Raw genomic sequence first — 22,633 nt, 5'->3', positions numbered from 1 at the left:
TAATAACACTCATGCATCCCTATGTGATAATCATGGTTCATTTACATATTTATGGCTTGGACAAAATGATGCAACTCTATGAATCAGTTGGACTATCAAATGAAATACGTTTCATGAATCATAATAGCATTTAACAACACTTAAGACATATTTGAGAATCAGATTATTTTCTCTATTAATAGTCACTATTTGATGCCTGTATAGATCAGGGAATCTCATTAGAATTCCATAGATCCACACACTGGGAATCATTGAGATATGGAATTAGGGGATTATGTGCCAATTTAAAAAACTGGAGGACAGATCTGTTTCCTGTTTGGCCATGTGGTAATTATGCCAAATAACATCCTGCTACTGATAATACACTATGAGAATCTACAAAGACTATCACAGAATCATTAATATTGATACAATGTCGAAAAAACAAGGATCCAGGGAAGAGGTTACGTGACCACAATCATCCTGAAAACATAAAGTCACAACTTGTTTGTTTTCATTCGTAATTAATGAATGGATTTCATATCTGAATCGTGAAAATAAACAAGTAACAATGTTTTCAGGGACATTATATTAAAGGTTAATACCAAATAGCTTCCATTCCTTATTAAATGATAATAATACCCATATACCTACTACTTTCCTTCCTATCATTAAAATAATGGGAATAACAGCTTGTTTGTGGTGTTAGGCGCTATGCCAGGAAAGTTACAGACACCATTCGATAACAATTTTCACAAGCACACTGTGAGGCTGGTATTCTTAGCTACATTTAACAGATGACCACTGACCTTTAAGGAAGTTAAATAACTTGCCAGTGTTATACGCTGTAATTGGCAAAGTTAGATTTAAACCAAGAAAATCAGCTTTCAAATCCAACCAAAACTGATTTAATCCTTAATGTTAAATCAGTTATATGTTATATATGTTATATTTTTAAATTATGTTATATATATTATATTATAACATATTATATTATATATGTATATATATTATATATGTATATATAACATAATATATATATTATATATGTATATATATTATATGTATATATAACATATTATAACATAATATATTATAATATATTATATTATAACATATAAAAAATATATGTTATATTTTTTAATTAAAAATCCATATGAAATTCCAGTCCAGTTTAATTCTCCTAAAAAATTGCATGATAGGGAATTCAAATTTATAAGATTCTATGATTTTTTAAAAAATTCTTTTAATGTTTATTTTTTTTTTTTTAATTTTTTTTTTTTTTAATTTTTTTTTTTCAACGTTTTTAATTTATTTTTGGGACAGAGAGAGACAGAGCATGAACGGGGGAGGGGCAGAGAGAGAGGGAGACGCAGAATCGGAAACAGGCTCCAGGCTCCGAGCCATCAGCCCAGAGCCTGACGCAGGGCTCGAACTCACGGACCGCGAGATCGTGACCTGGCTGAAGTCGGACGCTTAACCGACTGCGCCACCCAGGCGCCCCTAATGTTTATTTATTTTTGAGAGAGAGACAGACAGAACATGTACAGGGGAGGTGCAGAGAGAGAGGGAGACACAGAATCTGAAGCAGGCTCCACGGTCTGAGCTGTCAGCCCAGAGCCCGACACGGAGCTCGAACTCACGAACTGTGAGATCGTGACCTGAGCTGAAGTCAGACGCTTAACCAATGGAGCCACCCAGGTGCCCTAAGATTCTAAGATTTTAATATACAGTCGTGACTAATGAAATGTCAAGCAACCTGCTGATCCTAAAATAAGATCTGTGTTTTAAACACTCAATCAAGTAGACGTTCATGTTAAGGAATGTTACAGCTACACATACCTGGGATTCAAGACTCACTGAGTTGCCACAGTTGCTGTTTCACTTTTACCATCTCCTCAAACACAGTGGAGACAATAAAGCTGAGAGACTGCCTCCTGTCAAATTGCTGGCTTTTGAATTAGAAGAAGGAAGGCCAGGTATACTGGCCTTACCTTGTGGTCCCTGCAATATTCATCTGCCTACAATTACAGTTACTGCCTTAGATAGTCTGTCCAAATCTGCTGGGGCCAAGCACTGCAGGAAGTGAACATGAACTTTTTAAAATTTATTTATTTATTTTCAGAGAGGGGGGAGGGGGGAGAGTGCACCAGGGAGGGGCAGAGAGAGAGAGAGAGAGAGAGAGAGAATCCCAAGCAGGCTCCATGCTGTCAGTGCAGAGCCTGATGTGGGGCTCGATCTCACAAACCATGAATATCAACTTTTGAGACTGTGTGTTTGTCCCTCAAGTTTTCCAAAACCCTCCCTCTTTCATTATTATTCTGGGCCATGCTGTAGTTCTAAAAGATGATAAATAATTTCTGAGAAAGGCCTCAGCCATCACTAAGGGAGGAAGAACTGATCATTAGAGGCAAACTTCACGTCCTAAATATATAACATACAGTAACAATTATTATTGATAATGGGTGATGCTTAAATGGGCAACTGACTTGTCACAGAAACATACAAAAAAGTACCAGTTTAGCTTTTAAAGTTGACTTAAATGCGTACCACTCAAAATAAAAACATACAGTTTTCTTTTTTTCAACGTTTTTTTTTTTTTTTTTTTTTTAATTTATTTTTGGGACAGAGAGAGACAGAGCATGAATGGGGGAGGGGCAGAGAGAGAGGGAGACACAGAATCAGAAACAGGCTCCAGGCTCCGAGCTGTCAGCACAGAGCCCGACGCGGGGCTCGAACTCACGGACCGCGAGATCGTGACCTGGCTGAAGTCGGACGCTTAACCGACTGCGCCACCCAGGCGCCCCAAAAACACAGTTTTCTGTGTATATTTTCCATGAAAGGAAAGTGGTAATAAAAAAGTAGAAATTTAATAATAACCAATGGATTGGGTTTTAAAAATTAATTTCATCGTGATTGTGAGAGCTCACAAAAAAATCCTTTAAACCCCAAGGTAGACAATATAGTGCATATTTATAAAGGAAAACACCACCAAATATCATTACAGCACAACTAAATGGAACAGGAAAGAAACCACCTTGAAAAATCTTGAAGGCTAATGGCAGATAACTGGAGCAAAATGATATATACTTTGGGGGAATTCTGAATGAGACATCTGGATATTCTTAGGGGTTATGTTCTTGGTTTTTCATGATAACTGATTTTACCTAAAAATGTAGCACTTCTCTCTTTCCTAATCTGCGTAACACTGGTATTATTATCTTTCTTCTGACAGCACCAATTTTATGGCTCAAAATATAGGGAAAAGAAAGGACATTGTACTTAAGTAAATGAACATGAGTTAGAAAGAGAAGTGGAAAGAAGGCAAGAGAGAACAGTCTATATGTATACAAAAAAAAAAAAAAAGAAGTTGCCTCAAGTGGAGAAGATGAAAAGCCACAGACAATTATTCAGTTCATGCTTTCTCGAAAATCACAATGAATATTCAACTCTTATGGCTGGAAGATCTGGGTTTATAAGCTGGGCACATATGAAACTACTTTCTCTTCATCAGAAGGCTGGCTAGGAGGGTAAGTCACGTTCAGTTACACAGTGGTCCCTTCATTCTAGACTACACTTCTTCTAAAATTAGAAGTTTATATAAAAATGACATATGTAAGAATATCCAATAAAAAATTGAAAACTGAACAAAATTGAAACCGGAAAAAGGAAATCTAAGTATAATTTGGAATCTAATTTGTCCCTTAATGGTCTTGAATAACTTTTTTAAAAATGTTAATTTATTTATCTTGAGACAGAGAGAGAGAGAGAGAGAGAGAGAGAGAGAGAAAGAGAATGAGCAGAGGAGGGGCAGAGAGATAGTAAGATGGAGAATCCCAAGCAGGCTCTGTGCTGTCAGCAGAGAGCCCAATGTGGGGCTTGAACTCACGAACAGTGAGATCACGACCTGTGATGAAATCAAGAGTTGGATGCTTAAACAACTGAGCCACCCAAGTGCTCCAAATCTTCAAGAACTCTTAAATCTTTTTTTCCATGGTAGGCAGAGTGAACCACCAACAGGGAATTGGCCTCGGGCTGACGCCATGTGCTATTTCTGCTGTGGTTTGGGGGCACTGCGGGGGATCGGTGTGTGTGTAAACCACCCAAACTGTGAGGCATCTGTGCTTCATCCAGCAATGCCTGAGCCCTCCCTCTTCCCCAACCCAATCTGGCCCCAGGGGAGGGGCCACAGTTGTTGGACAAAGGTTTATGTAGAGAGTAGGTTATACCTTTATTTTCCATGCTTTTGGGTTAATATTAAAAACTAATCACAAGCAGTTGCTAAACCAAAATGACATACTGTAGAACGGCAATAAACATTTCATCAAAACGGTAAAAAAAAAAATTCTTTTTTTAATTCTCTCCTTTGTCTTGATAAGAGCACTTCTTTCAACACACTGGGAATTTATAAATCTCTAAGTCAGAAGCTATGGTCATTTCTGGGGAAAAAAAAAATATTATAAGTAAATGACAATGAAAACTATCCAAAAGAGTGAAGAAAGGAATTGCAGGCAAGAAAGACAGAGAAGAATGAGGGCCAAAAAAAAACAAAACAAACAAACAAACAAACAAAAAACAAAAACCAGTGGAAAGAAATTAGGTAAGACGGTTGAGGTACATATTTGCTCTTCTCTGGAAATTGTCTGAAATGTCATATACAAAAATCTCATTGAAAACAGCCGTTTAAAAACAATGAGGCCGGAAAATACTTTACAAAATAGTAACATCCTTTTCATTTATATACGTGTGTTTGTAAATGTCTGTGTAGAAGAATATGGCAATAGAGCTTTTCTTAATTCAATGAAAAATATGTACTTTATAGCTTTTCCCTTTTTAACTTTTTAAATGTTTATTTATTAATTTTGACAGGGAGAGAGAGCGGGGAAGAGGCAGAGAGAGAGAGAGAGAGGGAGAGAGAGAATCCCAAGCAGGCTCTGTGCTGCCAGCGCAGAACCCGATGCAGGGCTCTATCCCCTAAACCGTGAGATCATGACCTCAGCCGAAATCAAGAGTCAGACGCCGAACCCACTAAACCAATCAGGTGCCCCACGTTTTTTTGCTTTCCTTGAAGAAACGTAAACCCAGTAACTGTGCTGCATGGCAGTGGGGGCTGGGGGCGAGGTGTTGGGGGGAATGTCGAGTGCCGATGGTAGCATTTAAAACATCATGTCCTCCAATGCCCCACTGAAGTACAAAGAAGCTGGCCTTACCTTTGGCTATTGTTGGCATCTGAAAAGCAATGCTGATTACTCCCACCAAATCTCCCAGTGGAATGAGGGATCTCAGAATGGACCGGATTCTGATGGCTTCCCCCTTACCAGCATGAATCAACTACATGAAGGAAAACGAAGGAACGTTAGAACAGCTTCGTGAAATCAGTGTTACAATTCCATCCAGAAAATCTGAAGAATGGGTCTCCCCATCTAAAATAATTTTCTGCTAATTAATTATGCGTATAAACTTAGACCTCTCACAGAATTTGTTATTTCAGGCTTAGAGAGAGATATTCACTCGTCCACACAGTACTGCTGACATCAGCATAGGCCAAATCATGTACTACCGCAGAGGCCCACTGGTTTAACCATCAAAACAGTAGTTTTTATCCCCTGCAGGGTACTAAAATACATTGAAAATCTGATAAGGCTACGAAGGCTTACGTCGCAAAATTATATATAAGTACCTATTGTAACATGAACAATAAATACAATGAAATAATTATCTTCGGACCCAGAACACATAGTAATATTTATGATTGATTTAGCCTCTTTCTTGCTTTGGGATGAAAATGTAATTGTATCCTTATCCATATTCCATACTAATTTCTCCCAAGGAAGGGTTTAGGATGTAGTGGGGAAAACGTGAATATGAATCATGACAGGTTTTTGAGGCTGTCACTGGCTAATGGACGACCTGTGAAGACTGGATGCGACATGTCAAGAACCTCAGCAAAGCTCTGGAACAGACCACGGGCTTTCGGAGTGGGGGGTGGGGGGGGGCACCTGTTTCCTTCCCCACAAGGTGAGAAACACAAGTACAATCTCTGTCACATAGGAGGTCTTCAACCAATCGATACAGAACATGAATAAATTTCAGAAGTGCCAACTTTAGCGCCTTACTGAGTCACTTGGTTTCTTTCCTCCTAGTTTAATAGAGCACAAAATTTCCATTTATTGGCATCATTTCCTGGTTCCTTTGATCTTTCATGTCAACTGAGAAAAGAACAGATACTGGGAGCATGAAGTTTTGTGTATGCAATCACCTCCAGCATACAAACAGGCTCCAAGTCCTTCTAACATTCTGACATTTCTCCACGCTGGGATTCCTCTCTGTTCACAACGAAAAGTTATGTCAAGAAAACATGAAAGTTTTTTTTTTTTCTTTTAAAGGCTTTCTCTGATTTTATTTTTCTTAATGTTTATTTTCGAGAGAGACAGAGCGTGAGGGTGGGGGTTACAGGCAGAGAGAGAGGGAGACACAGGATCCGAAGCAGACTCCAGGCTCTGAGCTCTCAGTAGAGAGCCAGATGCGGGACTTGAACTCAGGAACCGCAAGATCATGACCTGAGCCAAAGTTGGACGCTGAACCGACTGAGCCGCCCAGGTGCCCCAAGAAAACACGAAGATTTTAACCTACAGCCATGAGAGAAGGAGACCAAAACAAAAAACAAAAAAAACAAAAAGAAAAAGAAAGAAAAAAGAAGGAGAGAAAAATAAAACACAACACGGAAACAAATGCACAAAACCCCCACAGATCCTAAGCATACGTAGAAAGATGTGATCTGTAAGCAACAGTCCCAAGGGCTTTTCAGTTTAGACGTGTATCTGCCATATGCCCCAGCACTGTTCACTGTGTTTCGATCTCTGTGGTCTTTCCCATTCCCAGGCCGTGAAGCTAGTTTTATGAGCCTTTAAAAGCTAGCACTTTTAAAATGAATACGATAGAATAAAACAAAGCCAGTTAGGGTAAAGTAAAGTACAAAACATCGGAATGTATTACGGAGTAAAAGTAAGTACCGTTCCAGGAGGCTTCTAATTTCTTCTCCGTCAGAACATTTTAGAAAACACCAATCCATAGGGCCTGAATAGCTGTTTCCATCTCTGTGACCACCCACACTCCCACTTTCCCCTAAACCAGTGACGGGCATATGGCAGCTCCTCAGAGACGAGATACTGCGCACCAAGAAAATGACTCTGGTCGGGAGCTGTTGCTCTCTCTCTCTCTGCATGCACTAAATTAGCAGAGGAAATTTATAGGAAAAATGTATTCTTCTTAAAGTACAGGGAGGCTGAATGCGTTTGAGAGATATAGATGTAACTGGCTATTCCACTAATGACTTGTACTGAAATCTCATTACTAATTTTACAACCAAGGCATTTCCAACTAAATAAACACTTGTTCAGCAATTAGGCGGCTGCTATTATTTTTAATGGAGCGTGGAGATTATTGGTTTTGGATGCCGTTATGATGTTTGCCGGCTATGGATTGTTTTCTGTTTTTATTTATTTATTTTGGGAGAGACAGAGACCAGCGTGAGTGGGGAAGGGAGAGAGAGAGAATCCCAAGCAGGCTCCCTGCTTCCAGCACAGAGCCCAACGCGGGGCTCGAAATCATGAACCGTGAGATCATGACCTGAGTCAAAACCAAGAGTCGGACACTTGACCGACTGAGTCACCCAGGTGGCCCTGTGGATTCTTCACATAGATGGATAAGCCAGGATCGCTGTTCTTGGGCCCCAAAGCACTTACATGCATTTCAGGAGCACAGCGTCCTAAGAGGTCAATCAAAGCTGCATAAAACGTCATGATGGCATTCCCCATGTGGATAGTGTCATCCTCCTCCTCTTCTGTCTCACTTTTGTAGATTGTTCAAAAGAAACAGAAAGCAAAGGAAACATGATGATAAAATGACACTTTACGTTTATTACATACTTCTTGGAGAAAAGGGATCCCCAAGGTAATTCATTCTGCCTCTTCTGCTACTTTTCATGTATGTGATTAATTTGTAGCTTGACATTTTTAAAGGGAAGTAACAATGAGTTAAAGACCAGACACCAAGAATACATTTGTGGGAACTTTAATATTGAGAATCCCTCAAACGAAAAAAAGAATTGCTAATTTGATGGAATCTGCTTATTTCTAGAGGCAGACAACCTTTGTTTTAACAAAGAAAATAACTAATGGAAAGACTTGGTAAGTTTAAACTTACCTTTTTTTTAAGCTTATTTATTTATTTATTTACAGAGAGAGAGAGAGAGAGAGAGAGAGCGCGCGCATATAAGCAGGGGAGGGGCAGAAAGAGAAGGAGAGTGAGAAAGAATCCTAAACAGGCTCTGCACTGTCCTCACAGAGTCCAATATGGGGCCCAAACTCACAAACTGTGACATCATGAGCTGTGAGATCTAAGCTGAAACCAAGAGTGGGAAGCTTAATGGACTGAGCCAGCCAGGTGCCCCTGTTTAGAAGACTTTTATAAATAGCTTACATCTACAAAAAAGGTGACTAAGATCTGTCCTATAAGATAGCAAATGTAAGGCACCTAGGACAGTGCTCGGCTCAGAGAAAGTACTTAGAAATGTGATTATCTTTCACTTACTATCTCTTTGCCATGTACTCTACCCCACCCAGCCACTCCCAAATAATCCAACATGTCTCCCTGCCCATCTGTGTGAGAAAAACAAAGACTTCATTATCTTGCTAATGAGGGACCAATCTAGATGGCCTTGGAAGATCACATCATTCACCCCTCCCTTGGTAGGTGGCTCAGCTGGACCTAGCAGTCTGCAGGGTGACAGCAAGGCCTTGTTGACCACATCCTCTTGGCATGCAATGCTGCTCCCAGGGTGCTGTGTGCACACTCACTGTTGTGGTCCTGGGCCAGAGATCTCTTGATATATTTTCCACTACTTAGAGAAACTGAGGGCCACCTAGCTCCTCTGTGGCTAATTGATAAACATGTAACATGATCTCAGAAGACTCCCAGTCTGAAACCACCTTGGACTTGACAGAGACAAAACATCTAGGCCTAGTCTGTGTATGCAAGAATGAGGGTCTGCAGGACTACTCTGCTTGGAAATTTGCCTCCAGTAAGCCCTACATTCTATCTTTTCCAGGGGGGGTCAGTTGCATGGGAGTAGGATCTGTTAGCAAGACACTCACCCCCACAGATAAAAACTGTGAAGCAACATGCCTGGGTTGACTCATGCCCGTTACTGGAATCAAGTATTAATAATGTCTCCTATGTAGAAATGTAAGGTAGCTACTGCCTCCCATATCAGCCATTGTACCTTAATCAAGCATTTTGCTCCTCAGAATGACAACGCCCCCTTTTCTGGGCTTTACCACTATGCCAGTTAAGTCCCCCATTCTCTTGCTAAAGGTCTTAATTTCTTACTATTATCTTGAAAACTCATTCCAGCTAGCTTCCCACCAAACCCTCCTACAATTTCAGAATCTTGTCTGCCATGGTTTATAATGACTCGCTTTGCCATACCACCCCACCCCCCCGGGAAAAAATTCACAAAATACATCTCCTCCAAACAACCTAAACTTCTCCCTGCTACATTCACCCCATCTTCCTTATTTTCTCTTTATTCAAGCTATTCCCACAGCAAATTCCATCCATTCTTCTTTTTTCATTAATTTTTTTAAATGTTTGTTTATTTTTGAGAGAGAACAAGTGTGAATGGGGGAGGGGCAGAGAGAGGGAGGCAGAATGCAAAGCAGGCTCGAGGCTCTGAGCTGTCAGCACAGAGCCTGATGCAGGGCTCGAAGTCACAAACTCTGAGATCATGACCTGAGCCAAAGTCGGATGTTTAACCGATGGAGCCACCCAGGCACCCTGCATCCGTTCTTCCAAGTCTAACACAGTGGATTTTCAAGGGCAGAAATCATGGGTACCAGAGGATTCTATTGCAATTGACAGAATGCAAATCATATTTTGTAAAATTTCAAGACAAGGAGTATAATTTGCTCCTAAGAGTATATATATTAGACCTACAGTGTTTTACTGGATCCGCTAGTTGGTGAGGGACCATCTCGAGAGGGATCCTCGGCTATTTTTATGGCTTCTTCCATTGCTGCAAGAAGACCGTTCCCACCTTCCCCTCTCAAAGCAGGACCGAAACACTCGGGCCTCCGGATGAGCAACCTCACCACAACATTAGCATTCTCTTCCACACTCTCCCCTAAAATCAAATGAGGAACAAGAACAAACAAACATTGGTTATATGGACATTCTGAGCCAATAGATGTTATATTAATTCATTTAGATTTAAAGAAAAATCACTAAAACCAAAGGACATAGTCACTAATAAAGCTAGAATTCGACTTAAATCACTAGTTTTATGTATACAAGACTCAGAAAGCTTCTTGTACTTAAAATTTGGAAAGTAAAAAGCATTACAGATGCATAGTTTTTTCACCCTTGTTAATTCATTATAGGAAATGAAGCCATAAGCCTACCTATTAATTAGGACCCAATTATTAAAATTTACAAGAACTTGTAACTGTCTAAAAATGTTAGTTTAATAATAAAAGCATCGCATTCAAGAGAAATATTAGAAATTAAATTATTACTGTGAACGAACTACTGATTATAAAATATTTTACTAACTTTTTCTTTACTAATATTTGCTTCTTATATGAAAATGCTAGGATATATTATTATTTTATACATCTATTTTTATGCAGTTTTAATCATGACCAAAAAAAGACCCAAAGCAATTAGTCTTACCATTACAGAAGACAGCAAATCGGAGAAAGTCAAGGTATCTCTCTCCTTCAACTGGATTCCACCCAATATCTGGGTAACCCTTAGATACCAGCATCGGGCAACTCTGCAGTCCACAACCAGCCAAATATCGAACTACCTACAAACAATGATAAGCAAATGTGTTATCCTGTGGGTCAGAAGTCATTAGATGCTAATACGATATATAATACATGATATTCTCAAAGGACAGTTTAAAACAAATGTGGTTTTGGGGTGCCTGGGTGGCTCAGTCGGTTAAGCATCTGACTTCAGTTCAGGTCATGATCTCATGGTTCATGGGTTCCAGCCGTGCATTGGGCTCTGTGCTGACAGCTCAGAGCCTGGAGCCTGTTTCAGATTCTGTGTCTCCCTCTCTCTGTGCCTCCCCTGCTCGTGCTCTGTTTCTCTCTCTCTCTCTCAAAAGCAAATAAAACAGTTAAAAAAAAAAAAAAGAATGTGGTTTTGCAAGTTTTTGTTTTTTTAAATGTTTGTTTATTTATTTTGGGGGAGGAGGGGCAGAGAGAGGAGAGAGAATCCCAAGAAGGCTCCATGGGGCCAGTGCAGAGCCCAGCTCGGTGTTCGATCTCATGAACTGTGACCTAATGACCTAAGCCGAAATCAAGAGTAGGCAGCTTAACCGAGTGAGCCACCCAGGCGCCCCTGCAAGTTGTTTTTAACCTCATGACAACACATGAACTCTCTTTAGCAAAACCTTAGAATTAAGAAATATTTATAAATCATAACAAAGTGCTATCGTAATAAAAATATTTATAAATCAACTCTATGAAAGAAAATGTTCCTAAGTTTCACAGCATTTAATTTGAGACTTTTATCTATAAACATATTTGTGCCACCTGGCTGGCTCGGTCGGTAAACCATGCAACTCCTGATCTCGCAGTTGTGAGATAAGCCCCACATTGGATGTAGAACTTATGTTTAAAAAATTGTGTGTGCATATATATGTGTATACATATATATATATATATATATATGTATACACATTTATATTATATACCATATATGTATTATACATTATATATAAATCACATATATATACATATATATATATATATTATGATATATTTGATAAACTTTAAAAATGTCTAAAGACCCCTCACCCAGTATAAAACCTGAATCCATCGGAGATACTGAAAGACCCATCTGAGATACAGTGATATTTAGAAAAGTGAATTTAGTTTCAACATGGTATTATCAATTTAAGTTTATATTCAAATACCTTGGGTTCAAATCTTTTCTGCATTATTTACTAGATCCTTCTGAACCATGGTTTCACTGTGTATAAAATTTGGGCAAGTATTACTTACCTTTCAGTATTACTGATTTTAACACATTACATTATCGTTGCCTTTTAAATTACCATTTTAATTGAATGTTGATCCTTGGCAAATTTCATAACTGGTCCAGTTTTAAAAGAAATCCCTATGTTATTATCAATGGCAGTAGATTGCCAGTCAAGCAACTTATCAACCAAATTAACCCAGATCAAGTTAAATCGGCTTGAAAAAGAAATAAACAATCTAGCTAAAAATATTTTGTACCAAATTTAAGTATTATTTGTGTACAACAAACTCATCTATTTAAAGTATAAGTTCAGTGATCTTTGAGAGATTTATGCATTGGTGAAAACACAGCACAGTCAAGATGCAGAACATTTCTATCACAGGGACCCTGTGGGGCTCAGTTGGTTGAGCGTCCAACTCTTGATCTCAGCTCAGGTCATGATTTCATGAGAGCGTGGAACCTGCTTGGGATTCTGTCTCTCCCTCTCTCTGCCTCTCCCGCTTTCTTTCTCAAAATAAATAAATAAACTTAAGAAAAAAATAGAACATTTCCATCACTCTTCAGGACCCATCCATCCCTCCCTGCATGTGGATGCCTTGACAATCTGCTTGGTGTCACTACAAATTAACTGGTCTATTCTAGAACATGCAATCCATGTATAAAGATATATGTACATGCATGTGTGTGTGTGTGTGTGTGTGTGTGTGTGTGTATATATATATATGTATATATAGTATGTAAATGTATAAATGCATATAAGTATATAATTGTATATATATATATATATATATATAAAGATATGTATGTCGTTCTGTGCCTGGCTTATTTCACTCAGAATAATGATTTTTAGAGTCATTTACATTGCAACACATGTCAAGACTTCATTCCTTCCCTTTGCTTCATAACAGCCTTCCACCGCATATGGAAATAGTCTGTGTTTCTTTATCCATTCATCACCTGATGGGCATGGTCTCTAGTTTTTGGCTAAGATGAACAATGTTGTCAGCAATGTCCACACCTTTGTGTGGACATACATTCCTATTTCTAATGAGCAAGTACCTATGAGTGAGAGGGCTAGGTGTGCGTTTAGGACAGGGATACATTTAATTTGTGAAGAAACTGCCAACCCGCTTTCCAAACTGACTCCACCATTGTTCATCTCAACAGCAACAGGTAAGAGTTCCAGGTGCTCTGTATCTTCCACAACATTTGGTATGGTCAACTTTTTAAATAGTAGCCAATTTAATGCGTGTGTAAATAAAAAGATTTTAGGGACGCCTGGGTGGCTCAGTCGATTAAGCATCCAACTTCAGCTCAGGTCATGAGCTCACAGTTCATGGGTTCGAGCCCCATGTCGGGCTCTGTACTGACAGCTTAGAGCCTGGAGCCTGCTTCTGATTCTGTGTCTCCCTCTCTCTGCCCCTCCCCCGCTTGTCCTCTATCTCTCAAAAATAAATAAACATTAAAAAATATTTTTTAAAAATAAAAAAAAAAACAAAAAATGAGAGAGCGTGCGCGACTCACTGAACTTATTGCTATGGTAAGGAGTTGGTTTCTAAAAATATGCAAACATACAGATTTTAGTAAAATATATTTGCTTTAAAATATGATTTTAGACTATAAATATTAAACTGTATTTACAGAAATATAAATAATATGAAAATGTGTATTCATCTCTATAATATACAAATATGTTTTTGTTGTGTGGTTTTTGTTTTCCTTTGGAGAGAGAGAGTGAGCACGGGAGAAGGGCAGAGGGAGAGAGAGAGAGAATCTTAAGCAGTTTCCACGCTCAGTGTGGAGTCTGACATGGGGCTCAATCCCAGGACCCTGGGATCACTGACCTGAGCTGAAATCAAGAGTTGGATGCTCAACTGACCGAGCCACCCAGATGCCCCTACAAATGTGTTTTTTTTCAACTGTTGAAAAGAAAGCAGCAAAGACAAGAAAGGAGACAGAGAAGAGGTTTCAATCTTAAATGGCATGAGCATGAAGGGCTAGACTAAAAGGTGACTTGGAGTGAGTGGAAGGGTGTCAGGAAAAGAGCCAGGAAGACATAAGGCAGAAGAATACTGCAGATGGAGGGAGCAGTGAGCACAGGGTCCCTGAGGCAGGAACACAATCGGCATGGCTGGAGCAAACAGAAAAGATGAGGAGAATTGCAGGAAATGAAATAAGACGGATATGTGAAATCAGATGAGTCAGAAGCTATCACAATGCCTTTACTTGAAGTGAGGCAGGAAGTCTCTGGAAGAATTGTAGACAGGATTAATAAGATCCTTTCAGGAGGCTCACTCTGGCTGCTAAATAGGGGAGCAAGGGAGGGACCGGGGAGACTACTTAGAGTGCAATCACAAGGACAACACTGGGGGGGCGGGGGGGGGGGGAAACTTATCTATGTTCCGGCAAACATGTATGGGGTTTCAAGTGCTTGGTTACAGTACAAGGTCTTAATATGTCACGGATGCCTTGCCCTGGAATATATGTCTATAGGATATGAAATGTATTTTGGGATGTTAAAACAACCTTGGAAGAAATTGAAACTGTACGACTAAAACAAAAGGAACAACAGATACTTTTTGTTCATTCCCTTTCCAGAGAAAAATGCACGTGATCAGAGGAAACACTTTATCTCAAGTTTCTTGTTCTGTGTAATTTACAATTATATGCTATATGTAATATATGTAACATGTTTATAGTACACAATAGATGTGACTGTATCAATGTAACTATGACTCCATTACAGTTATATTTAAATAATCTTGAGAAACAACTACAAACAAGCATCACACACACACACAGGGGTGTGGATGTTGCTTACCTTTTCCAAATCTGGCTCACGCAGAGCTAAGGCCAGTTCATTATTATCCATCACTGATGCGGCTGCCACATCCAGTGGTGTTGAACCTCTCATTGCTGGTGAGGCTGTTAATTCAAACAACATTGAGACAAAACCCAGATTGTGCGGCAACCATGAAGGCTATATAAAAACATACTTTCCCTCAAAATTTCATTTCTAAATACGACACATACTGCACTAATCTAAAATTAATTTCCATTAAAGTTTAATTTTTAACTGTAATATATTCTTTTTATCTTAAAGATGAAATAAAAGCCACGGATTTACTTACCAAGACCAACACTGCTGTTCTCCAATAAATAGCTGAGATGGTCAAACATAGCTTTTTGATTCTGCCGGCTTATACGACAGAAGTAACAAAGAAAACGGCAACAGTTGGCCACCATCTTGGGAAAAGTGATTTCCTACATAAAGAGCATTTAGTTAGCGGTGAGAGCCAATGGTCTTCAGAAAACTGAGTTCAGAAGCTGAGATCCAATCACACTGTCATTCCACGGGTGCCCATGGGTGCCAAGCCTTCGAGACTGAAGATCATCATTTGTCTCGACTTTAACTCACCTAGTCTTTGAGCCATTGAAGAACAAGCCCAGAACTAATTTATAAACCTCATTATCGTCAATGAATTGATCTGGAACTAATCTACAGCCCTACATCTACAGGCAGCACAAACCTAGTCAGCATTCAGGCAGACTCAGTTGTGAATCCTGACTACCCGTTAGCTGTGCTTCCTTGGGATGCTATTCCGTCTCAATGATTCAGTTCTGTAAAACTGGATTAAAATGCATGATAATACTTACTTGGGGTAAGATAGGGAAAGTTCAATGAGACCACTTGTGAAAAGTTCCACTACCTGGAACCACAGAAAGCCGTTCTTACCATAGGTGTTATTATTGTTGTTTTTAAGTTTCCAGGATTCACACCTTCCCTGATTTGCCCGACTTGTCACTGTGATGAGCCCCTTGACCAGAAGGTCTGCATGCTAGATCCCATCAAATACATCTTCCCTGAGGGCCAAATCTTGTTCTAATATACCCCAGATGAATCCCTTGAGTCCCTCCCTAACAGAATACTTTATAAATATCTTTGTAAGTCTGTCTAACTGAACATGAGAAATATGGACTCTTTTCCATATTTTGAAGAATATATCTTAACATTTCCAAAAATACTGAAATATATTTTGCAAATCATAGGTCATGAAATTATACTGATTCACATGAAGTTGCCTGTTTTATTACTCTTGTTCATTTAGTTTTAAAGAACTTTATTTTAATTTTGAATCACTTAAAAAATTAACTTTATAGTCTTAAAACAAATACTCCAGAGCACCATCTTCAAAACTTGGCCTGGATCAGGAATTTAGTGGAACTAACTGTTGTCTAAATCAAGGGGAATGTCTGGGTCTGAAGAACATGTTTTGTATTTTGGACTTTTTATGTAATGGACATTAATTTATAATTCAGAATTTCGAAAAGTTAGCATAGTATTAACGTTTAAAGTTTCTAAATAACCACTAAATGGGAACAGTTTAGGAGACAGAAAATTACACGGTATAAGATAGAAACTGTTGCCAATATCAAAGGAAGAAAATAACTAGCATATTCAATTCTCAATCTATAAGGTTTTATTATGTTTTTTTTTTCGAAAGCTATTCTTTAAAAAACAGTCCTCCTAAGAAGATTTAAGAAATCCTCATTAAGAATATGTAATGGATGCCCTCGGGAGTCATATTTCTTCGCATCTTAAGAATCAAAGGTTTTCCTTTACCTTGGACTCTCCACCTCCAAGGACATTCACCATGACCTCCATCACCGTCTCGTGCATCCCAAGTGCCCTCATGAGATTAGGGTGCTGGTAAAATACTTTATTATTCATGATATCCCTAGAAAGGACAATATAGGTAGGGGGAGGGGAGCACAAAGGTCAGAGAAAAATTTAAATGACAATTTATCTGAGGTCCTGATAAATCTTTTGGAAATAATTCCTGGCATGAACAAAAAAGTAAGCAAAATCATGATTAAAGTTAAGAAAAGCAAAAGCTAATAAGCATAATTAATTGAGTTTTCCTCAAAAAATAATGATAGTCTCTCAAAAATAGTATACAAGTTATCTATTTTTTTTCCATTACAAGAAAGGTACTAAATATGTAAACATTCATCTATATGAAATATACTTTTGGACACTTATTCCTAATTTTACATATACCCAAACATCTGTTCAACCTTCTTTAGTATAGAAATATGAGTCACTGTTATACCATGTTTCTATGAAAATTCCCATATAAATTATTGATATAAAAACATCTATGCTTTTCATGTAGGTTATTTTTCATACTATATTCAATATTTGTATGTTTAATAACATTTTGTGTTATCATTCCAGAGAAATGCTTTTTTAAAGGAAACATATTCTCAAAGAGAAACTGAATACACATCAAGGCCAGGTACAACTAATCTAAATCCAGCAAATTAAAATGGACACTCAATTTGAAAAAAAAAAAAAAAGCAGCAGATGATACCCAAAATGTTTCCCATTATTACTATTCCATTACATATTTTTATAATATGTATGTAAAGGCATTCCTAAGGATATTAATGTTTAGTAGTCATTAAAAATAAAGAACTCTTGATTTTTATTTGAACGTAAATTAAATCAATATGATTTTTTCTACAAAACACTCCTATCGTGCATGTAACAAGAAAATTATATTGCACAGCCTGCAGGGAAACAAACTTTCCCTTCATATCTGATCTCCTTTGACTCACTCACCTCTTGATTTAGTCATATGCTAACTTATAGGTACTCCAGGCATATCAAGACAATGAAATAGTACGAATCTTGTATAATGATTTTCTTTTGCTTTTTTTTTTTTTTTAATTTTAGTTTTTCACTTTTGTTTTTTAATGTTTATTTTGACAGAGATAGAGAGCAAGTGAGACAGGGGCAGAGAGAGAGGGAGAGAATCCCAAGCAGGCTCTGTGCTGTCAGCACAGAGCCCAATGTGGGGCTTGAACCCACGAACCGTGAGATTGCAACCTGAGCCAAAATCAAGAGTTCGATACTCAACCAACTGAACCACTCAAGTGCTCCTAGTTTTTCACTTTTAGTTGGGTTTGGTTTATCTTCAATAACAAGAGTCTTTAGATAGCACAACTCACAAAAATGACGTGGGGGCCAAAGACTAAAATAGGTCAGATCTATTCCGTGCAAGAACAAATGGGGTAAAGAAAGGACTCCTTTCCCTTCACGGAAGACAGCAACACATGTAGCAGGAGAACCTTCCATTTTCAAACCACACTTGTAATCACAGGATGTGTTCTTTCATTAATTGAAATCATTTTGCATGACCGAACTTTGGAAAATATTTAATTGAAAACTCTTGTTTGCCTTTAGTTCCAAGTAAGTTGAGTGGATTTATAATTCTACCACTCAGTAGGCAGGTTGTCACTCATTAAACGTGTCCCTTGAGAAGTATGTCTCATACCACAAAGACGTTAACTTTTTGTTTCAGAAATATTTTGTTTTATCACTACTGATTTATGTGTTAACAGCATATATCATCACTATATGTTCATTTGACAAGAAAGAGTTCATTTCCTAGAAGGCTTCCTTTCTCATTTGGTGAATTAAGATCATTTATATGCAAGGCACTTTTGGGTAGATATAAGTATTAGTATTCAAAACAAGATTCAGGGGCACCTGGGTGTCTCAGTCAGTTGAGCGTCCAACTCTTGATTTCAGCTCAGGTCGTGATCTCACGGTTGTGAGACTGAGCCTCATGCTGGGCTCTGTGCTGAGTTGGGAGCCTGCTTGGGATTCTGTCTCCCCCTCTCAGCCCCTCCTTTTCACACACTGTCTCTCTGTTTCACTCTCAAAATAAATAAATAAATAAACGTTAAAAAAATAAGATTCATGTTCATATGATTACAAAGACCATCGAATTTGCTTTTGTTGTTTCGGTTTTTCTGTTCTCCTTCTTTTGTCCTGTTAGTATACTTATTTTTAGTGTGCAGTGATAATGATTTTGGAATAGAACCTTCCAGCGTTATTTTAATGATCTCAAGTACTTGATAGTTCCAAGACCAATATACAGTATTATGTTCTGAACTTAGAATGCACGTAAATAACACTACACAATCTGAGTCTTTCTATAATTTTTTTACCCACCATGTTATTTTTTAGGTCAAAGAAAACAGTAGTTATTCTATTCCGTTAATGTTTTGTTTTGTTTTAAGAACTCTAGGTTCAACCCTTTTATTGTTTCTTTATACCCTATTTTACCCATGTCAGTAGTTATTTTCATTCTCCTTTTTAATATTTATATAACTAGGTTAACTGTTTTGGCAGAATGTTTGTATTCTCTATCATTTTTCAACATTTTACATTCAATTTCTACATCCAATGTTTGGGTATTATTCTTGCAGACATGATAAAGCTTAAACTTTTATTTTTGTATTTTCATATTCCTGAATTATGTAATCTTGTGAGTGATTCCTATATTTACGCATGTATGCATCAGTAACACACTCAATAAAACTTACTGCTTCTCATTCTTTCTCTCTGAATTCCATTTCCTTTTCTCTAATGCACAGCCTTTAGAAGGTTTTTTGATGAGGAACTGTAAGTAAATATTCTGAAATATCTTTGTATTGCCCTAATTCTTAAATATGGGCTATAAATTCTCATCTCCAAGTCTCCTTGAAGCACAAGTTCATTGTGAAGAATTCTCAACTGAGTACACATTGTAAATTGATGGTTATTTTCTGAATTTTGAATATGGTTTCTGAATTTTGAATATGGTTTCTCATTGAGTAATGATCTTTAGTTTTGCCATTAAGAATTCCAAATACTGTTTTTTTGTTGCTGTTGTTGTCGTCGTTGTTTGTTTTTGTTTTGTTCTGTTTTCGGTAAGTATTCTGGCTTTTCTTTCAACTTAGTTTTAAGATAGTCTATCACTGGTTTTATGCAGTTTCACTACATTCCATCCAGGTGGGGATATGGAACTACCTGTACTTGAGGATAATCTGTGAACTTGTGTTCTTCATTGATTCTGAAAAACTCAAGCCAACAGCTAGCTCTTCAAATGTCCCCATTTTCTAGATCTATTCTGTCTTTTCCAGAAATCCTGTTTACCATATTGTAGACCTTCTTATACTATCCCCTAGGTCACAAAACTGCTTTTTTGCATTTTCTTATCTTTACCTCTCAGTGCTACAGTACTAAATAATTTCCTCAGATCTATGATCCCACTTACCAATTTTTTCTTCAGCTATATCTTTCCTAATTTAACTAACTCACTGTTTTTAATGTATCTTTCATTTCTGGAAGTTTTCTTTGGATCTTTTCCTTTTTATATTTTCTTTTATTTATGTTTATTTTTGAGAGAGAGAGAGAGAGAGAGAGAGAGAGAGTGAGCGGGGGTGGGCAGAGAGAGAGGGAGAGAGAATCTGAAGCAGGCTCCATGTTCTTAGCTGTCAGCACAGAGACTGATACGGGGCTGGAATTCATAAGCTGTGAGATCAGATCTGAGCCGAAGTTGGAAGCTTAACTGACTGAGCCATCCAGGCACACACACCCCCCCCCCTTTTTTTAAATAATTTTTCTTTATTTTTTTAATGTTTTTTTTTTATTTCTGAGAGAGAGAGAGAGGGAGAAAGACAAGAGTGCAAGCAGGGGAGGGCAGAGAGAGATCTTTGGATCCTTTTCAAATTTTCATGGACATTTTTCCATGATTTATTTTTGGAGAATTGATTTATCCTTTGTATTTTTACCATTTTAAATACAGTAACTTTATGTTCTCTTTCTGGCACTGTATTATCTGAAGTTTTGAAATAGGTGTTCTGACTCCACCAGTATTGTATCTGCAGACCCTTGCTTAAGGCAGACTGTTTCCTTACGTACTTTGCAATTTTCGATTGTAAGTTAACCACTGGTAGTATTTAGGTTTTTCCTTGACAACTGCACAGTGATTCGAGGCCAATTTTTATGTTCTCAGTTTTGGGATCCTTAGGCTACACATGAGGTATAAATGTTAATCCCCAAATTCACACAAAGCGCACCTATAAGGTTGAATTCTCTCCCCATTCTTTTTTCAAGGCCCAGTAAATACAGACAAAATTCCTTATTCCTGTGGTGAGTGTTTGTCTCCCCACAGAGTTTAATGTGTTTTTATTAACCTGTATTTTTATATATTATTGTACATTACTGAAAAATTAATTTAAAAAACCCTCTAAGATAGGTGCTGTATCATTGCCACCTTAGCATCTAGTTGTAAAATTAGCCGTTTTTCTAGTGAGCTGTAAAATACAATGTCTAGAAAAGCAACAATCTCATTTAATGATCATATTACAGGTGTATCTCACAAATATTGCAGATTTGGTTCCAGATCACTGCAATAAAGCAAAATATTGCAATAAAGCAAATCGAATAAATTTTTTGGTTTCCCAGTGCATACAACAGTTATGTTTATAATATGCTAGAGTCTATTAAAAGCATAGGGAAATTATGTTTTACAAAACAGCATATGTACCTCAATTAAAAAATACTTTATTGCTGAAAATGCTAACATTTCCTGATCTTTCGGTGAGTCGTAACCACTGATCACAGGCCATCATAACAAATATAATAACAAAGCCTGAAATATTGTGAGAATTGCCAAAACGTGACACATAGAGACACAAAGTGAGCAAATGATGTTAAAAAAAAAAAAAGTTGCCCATAGACTTGCTCGATGCAAGGTGGTCATAAACTTTCCATTTGTGAAAAACACACTACCTGTGAAGTGAATAAAGCAAGGCACAATACGATGCGGTGTGCCTGTAATCTAAGCAGTGTATCTATATTAATAAACATACAGTGTACCTACTGGAATAAACGATTAGAAGGAAGACATTTATAAGACAGAGGTTGTAGTAGTTAAATAAATTACCCTAATCCACGAATCATAAGCTTCTCTTCTTCTTTGCCCATTCTTACACTCAGCAGAGAACGAATCTGACCGAGAGATGCCAGCAGGTTGATGGTATCCTCCACGGAGACACCATTTATAGTGTAGGTCTTTGGCAGAGCCCGGACCAGACCCCCAATGCCATCGTACTGTCGATGGAGCAACACAAACATGGCCCTCACCAGTTCAGGGTCTTCAATGACAGACTCTTGTGCCCATCGGACCATGGTCTCAGAAATCAACTGCTGAAGAGTGGCTGCACAGTCATTACGGATATTTTTTAAAAGGAAAAAAAAAAACAAAACGAGAGAAGACAAGTAAGTTGGGCATTTCAGCTGTACCTCTCATAGCCCCAGCCTAATACCAGAAATGAGAAGGCTAGGAACATTCTTTGAAGAAAAACTTCATTTAAACGCTATATATATATATATACATACATATATATATATATACATATGTCATATGTATATATGTACATATATGTGTATATATACATATGTCATATGTATGTATGTACATATATGTATATATACATATGTCAATAAAAATGAGTTATGAACATGAAAAGGCAAAAACACACAAGCTTTTCCTTAACACTCATTCTTATAATTAAAGAATTTAAGCTGTTTCAGAACTATGGCCACTTTTTCAAAACTATTGTTGGCAATCCATAGGGTAATCAATATGAACTGTCTATTACTTCCACTTTTATTTTCTTTGTCCCATTATTTTCCTCCCAGATGTGACATCACCATACATCCTTATAAAGTCAGTCATGTGCACTCAAGGAACTATCTATT

At 37.8% G+C, this 22,633-nt stretch overlaps 1 protein-coding gene across 4 annotated transcripts in view; it reads right to left on the bottom strand.

The window, feature by feature from the left end:
* RYR2 (ryanodine receptor 2) overlaps nt 1–22,633 on the bottom strand; it is a 768,107-nt gene that overhangs the window by 197,629 nt on the left and 547,845 nt on the right. For all 4 annotated transcript variants that reach the window (XM_058696266.1, XM_058696262.1, XM_058696264.1 and 1 more), the window contains 8 exons: nt 21,816–22,089; nt 16,655–16,769; nt 15,162–15,294; nt 14,852–14,955; nt 10,711–10,846; nt 9,976–10,162; nt 7,725–7,830; nt 5,190–5,310 (listed from right to left, as the gene is read on the bottom strand). In XM_058696266.1, the coding sequence (XP_058552249.1) occupies nt 5,190–5,310; nt 7,725–7,830; nt 9,976–10,162; nt 10,711–10,846; nt 14,852–14,955; nt 15,162–15,294; nt 16,655–16,769; nt 21,816–22,089 (1,176 nt within the window). The remainder of the gene's footprint in view (nt 1–5,189; nt 5,311–7,724; nt 7,831–9,975; nt 10,163–10,710; nt 10,847–14,851; nt 14,956–15,161; nt 15,295–16,654; nt 16,770–21,815; nt 22,090–22,633) is intronic.

The sequence above is a fragment of the Neofelis nebulosa genome, chromosome 13, assembly GCF_028018385.1.
Source record: "Neofelis nebulosa isolate mNeoNeb1 chromosome 13, mNeoNeb1.pri, whole genome shotgun sequence".
NCBI classification, from domain to species: Eukaryota; Metazoa; Chordata; class Mammalia; order Carnivora; family Felidae; genus Neofelis; species Neofelis nebulosa.
Note: the sequence above shows the minus strand (reverse complement) of the source record. Positions and strands in the feature narration are given on the sequence as shown.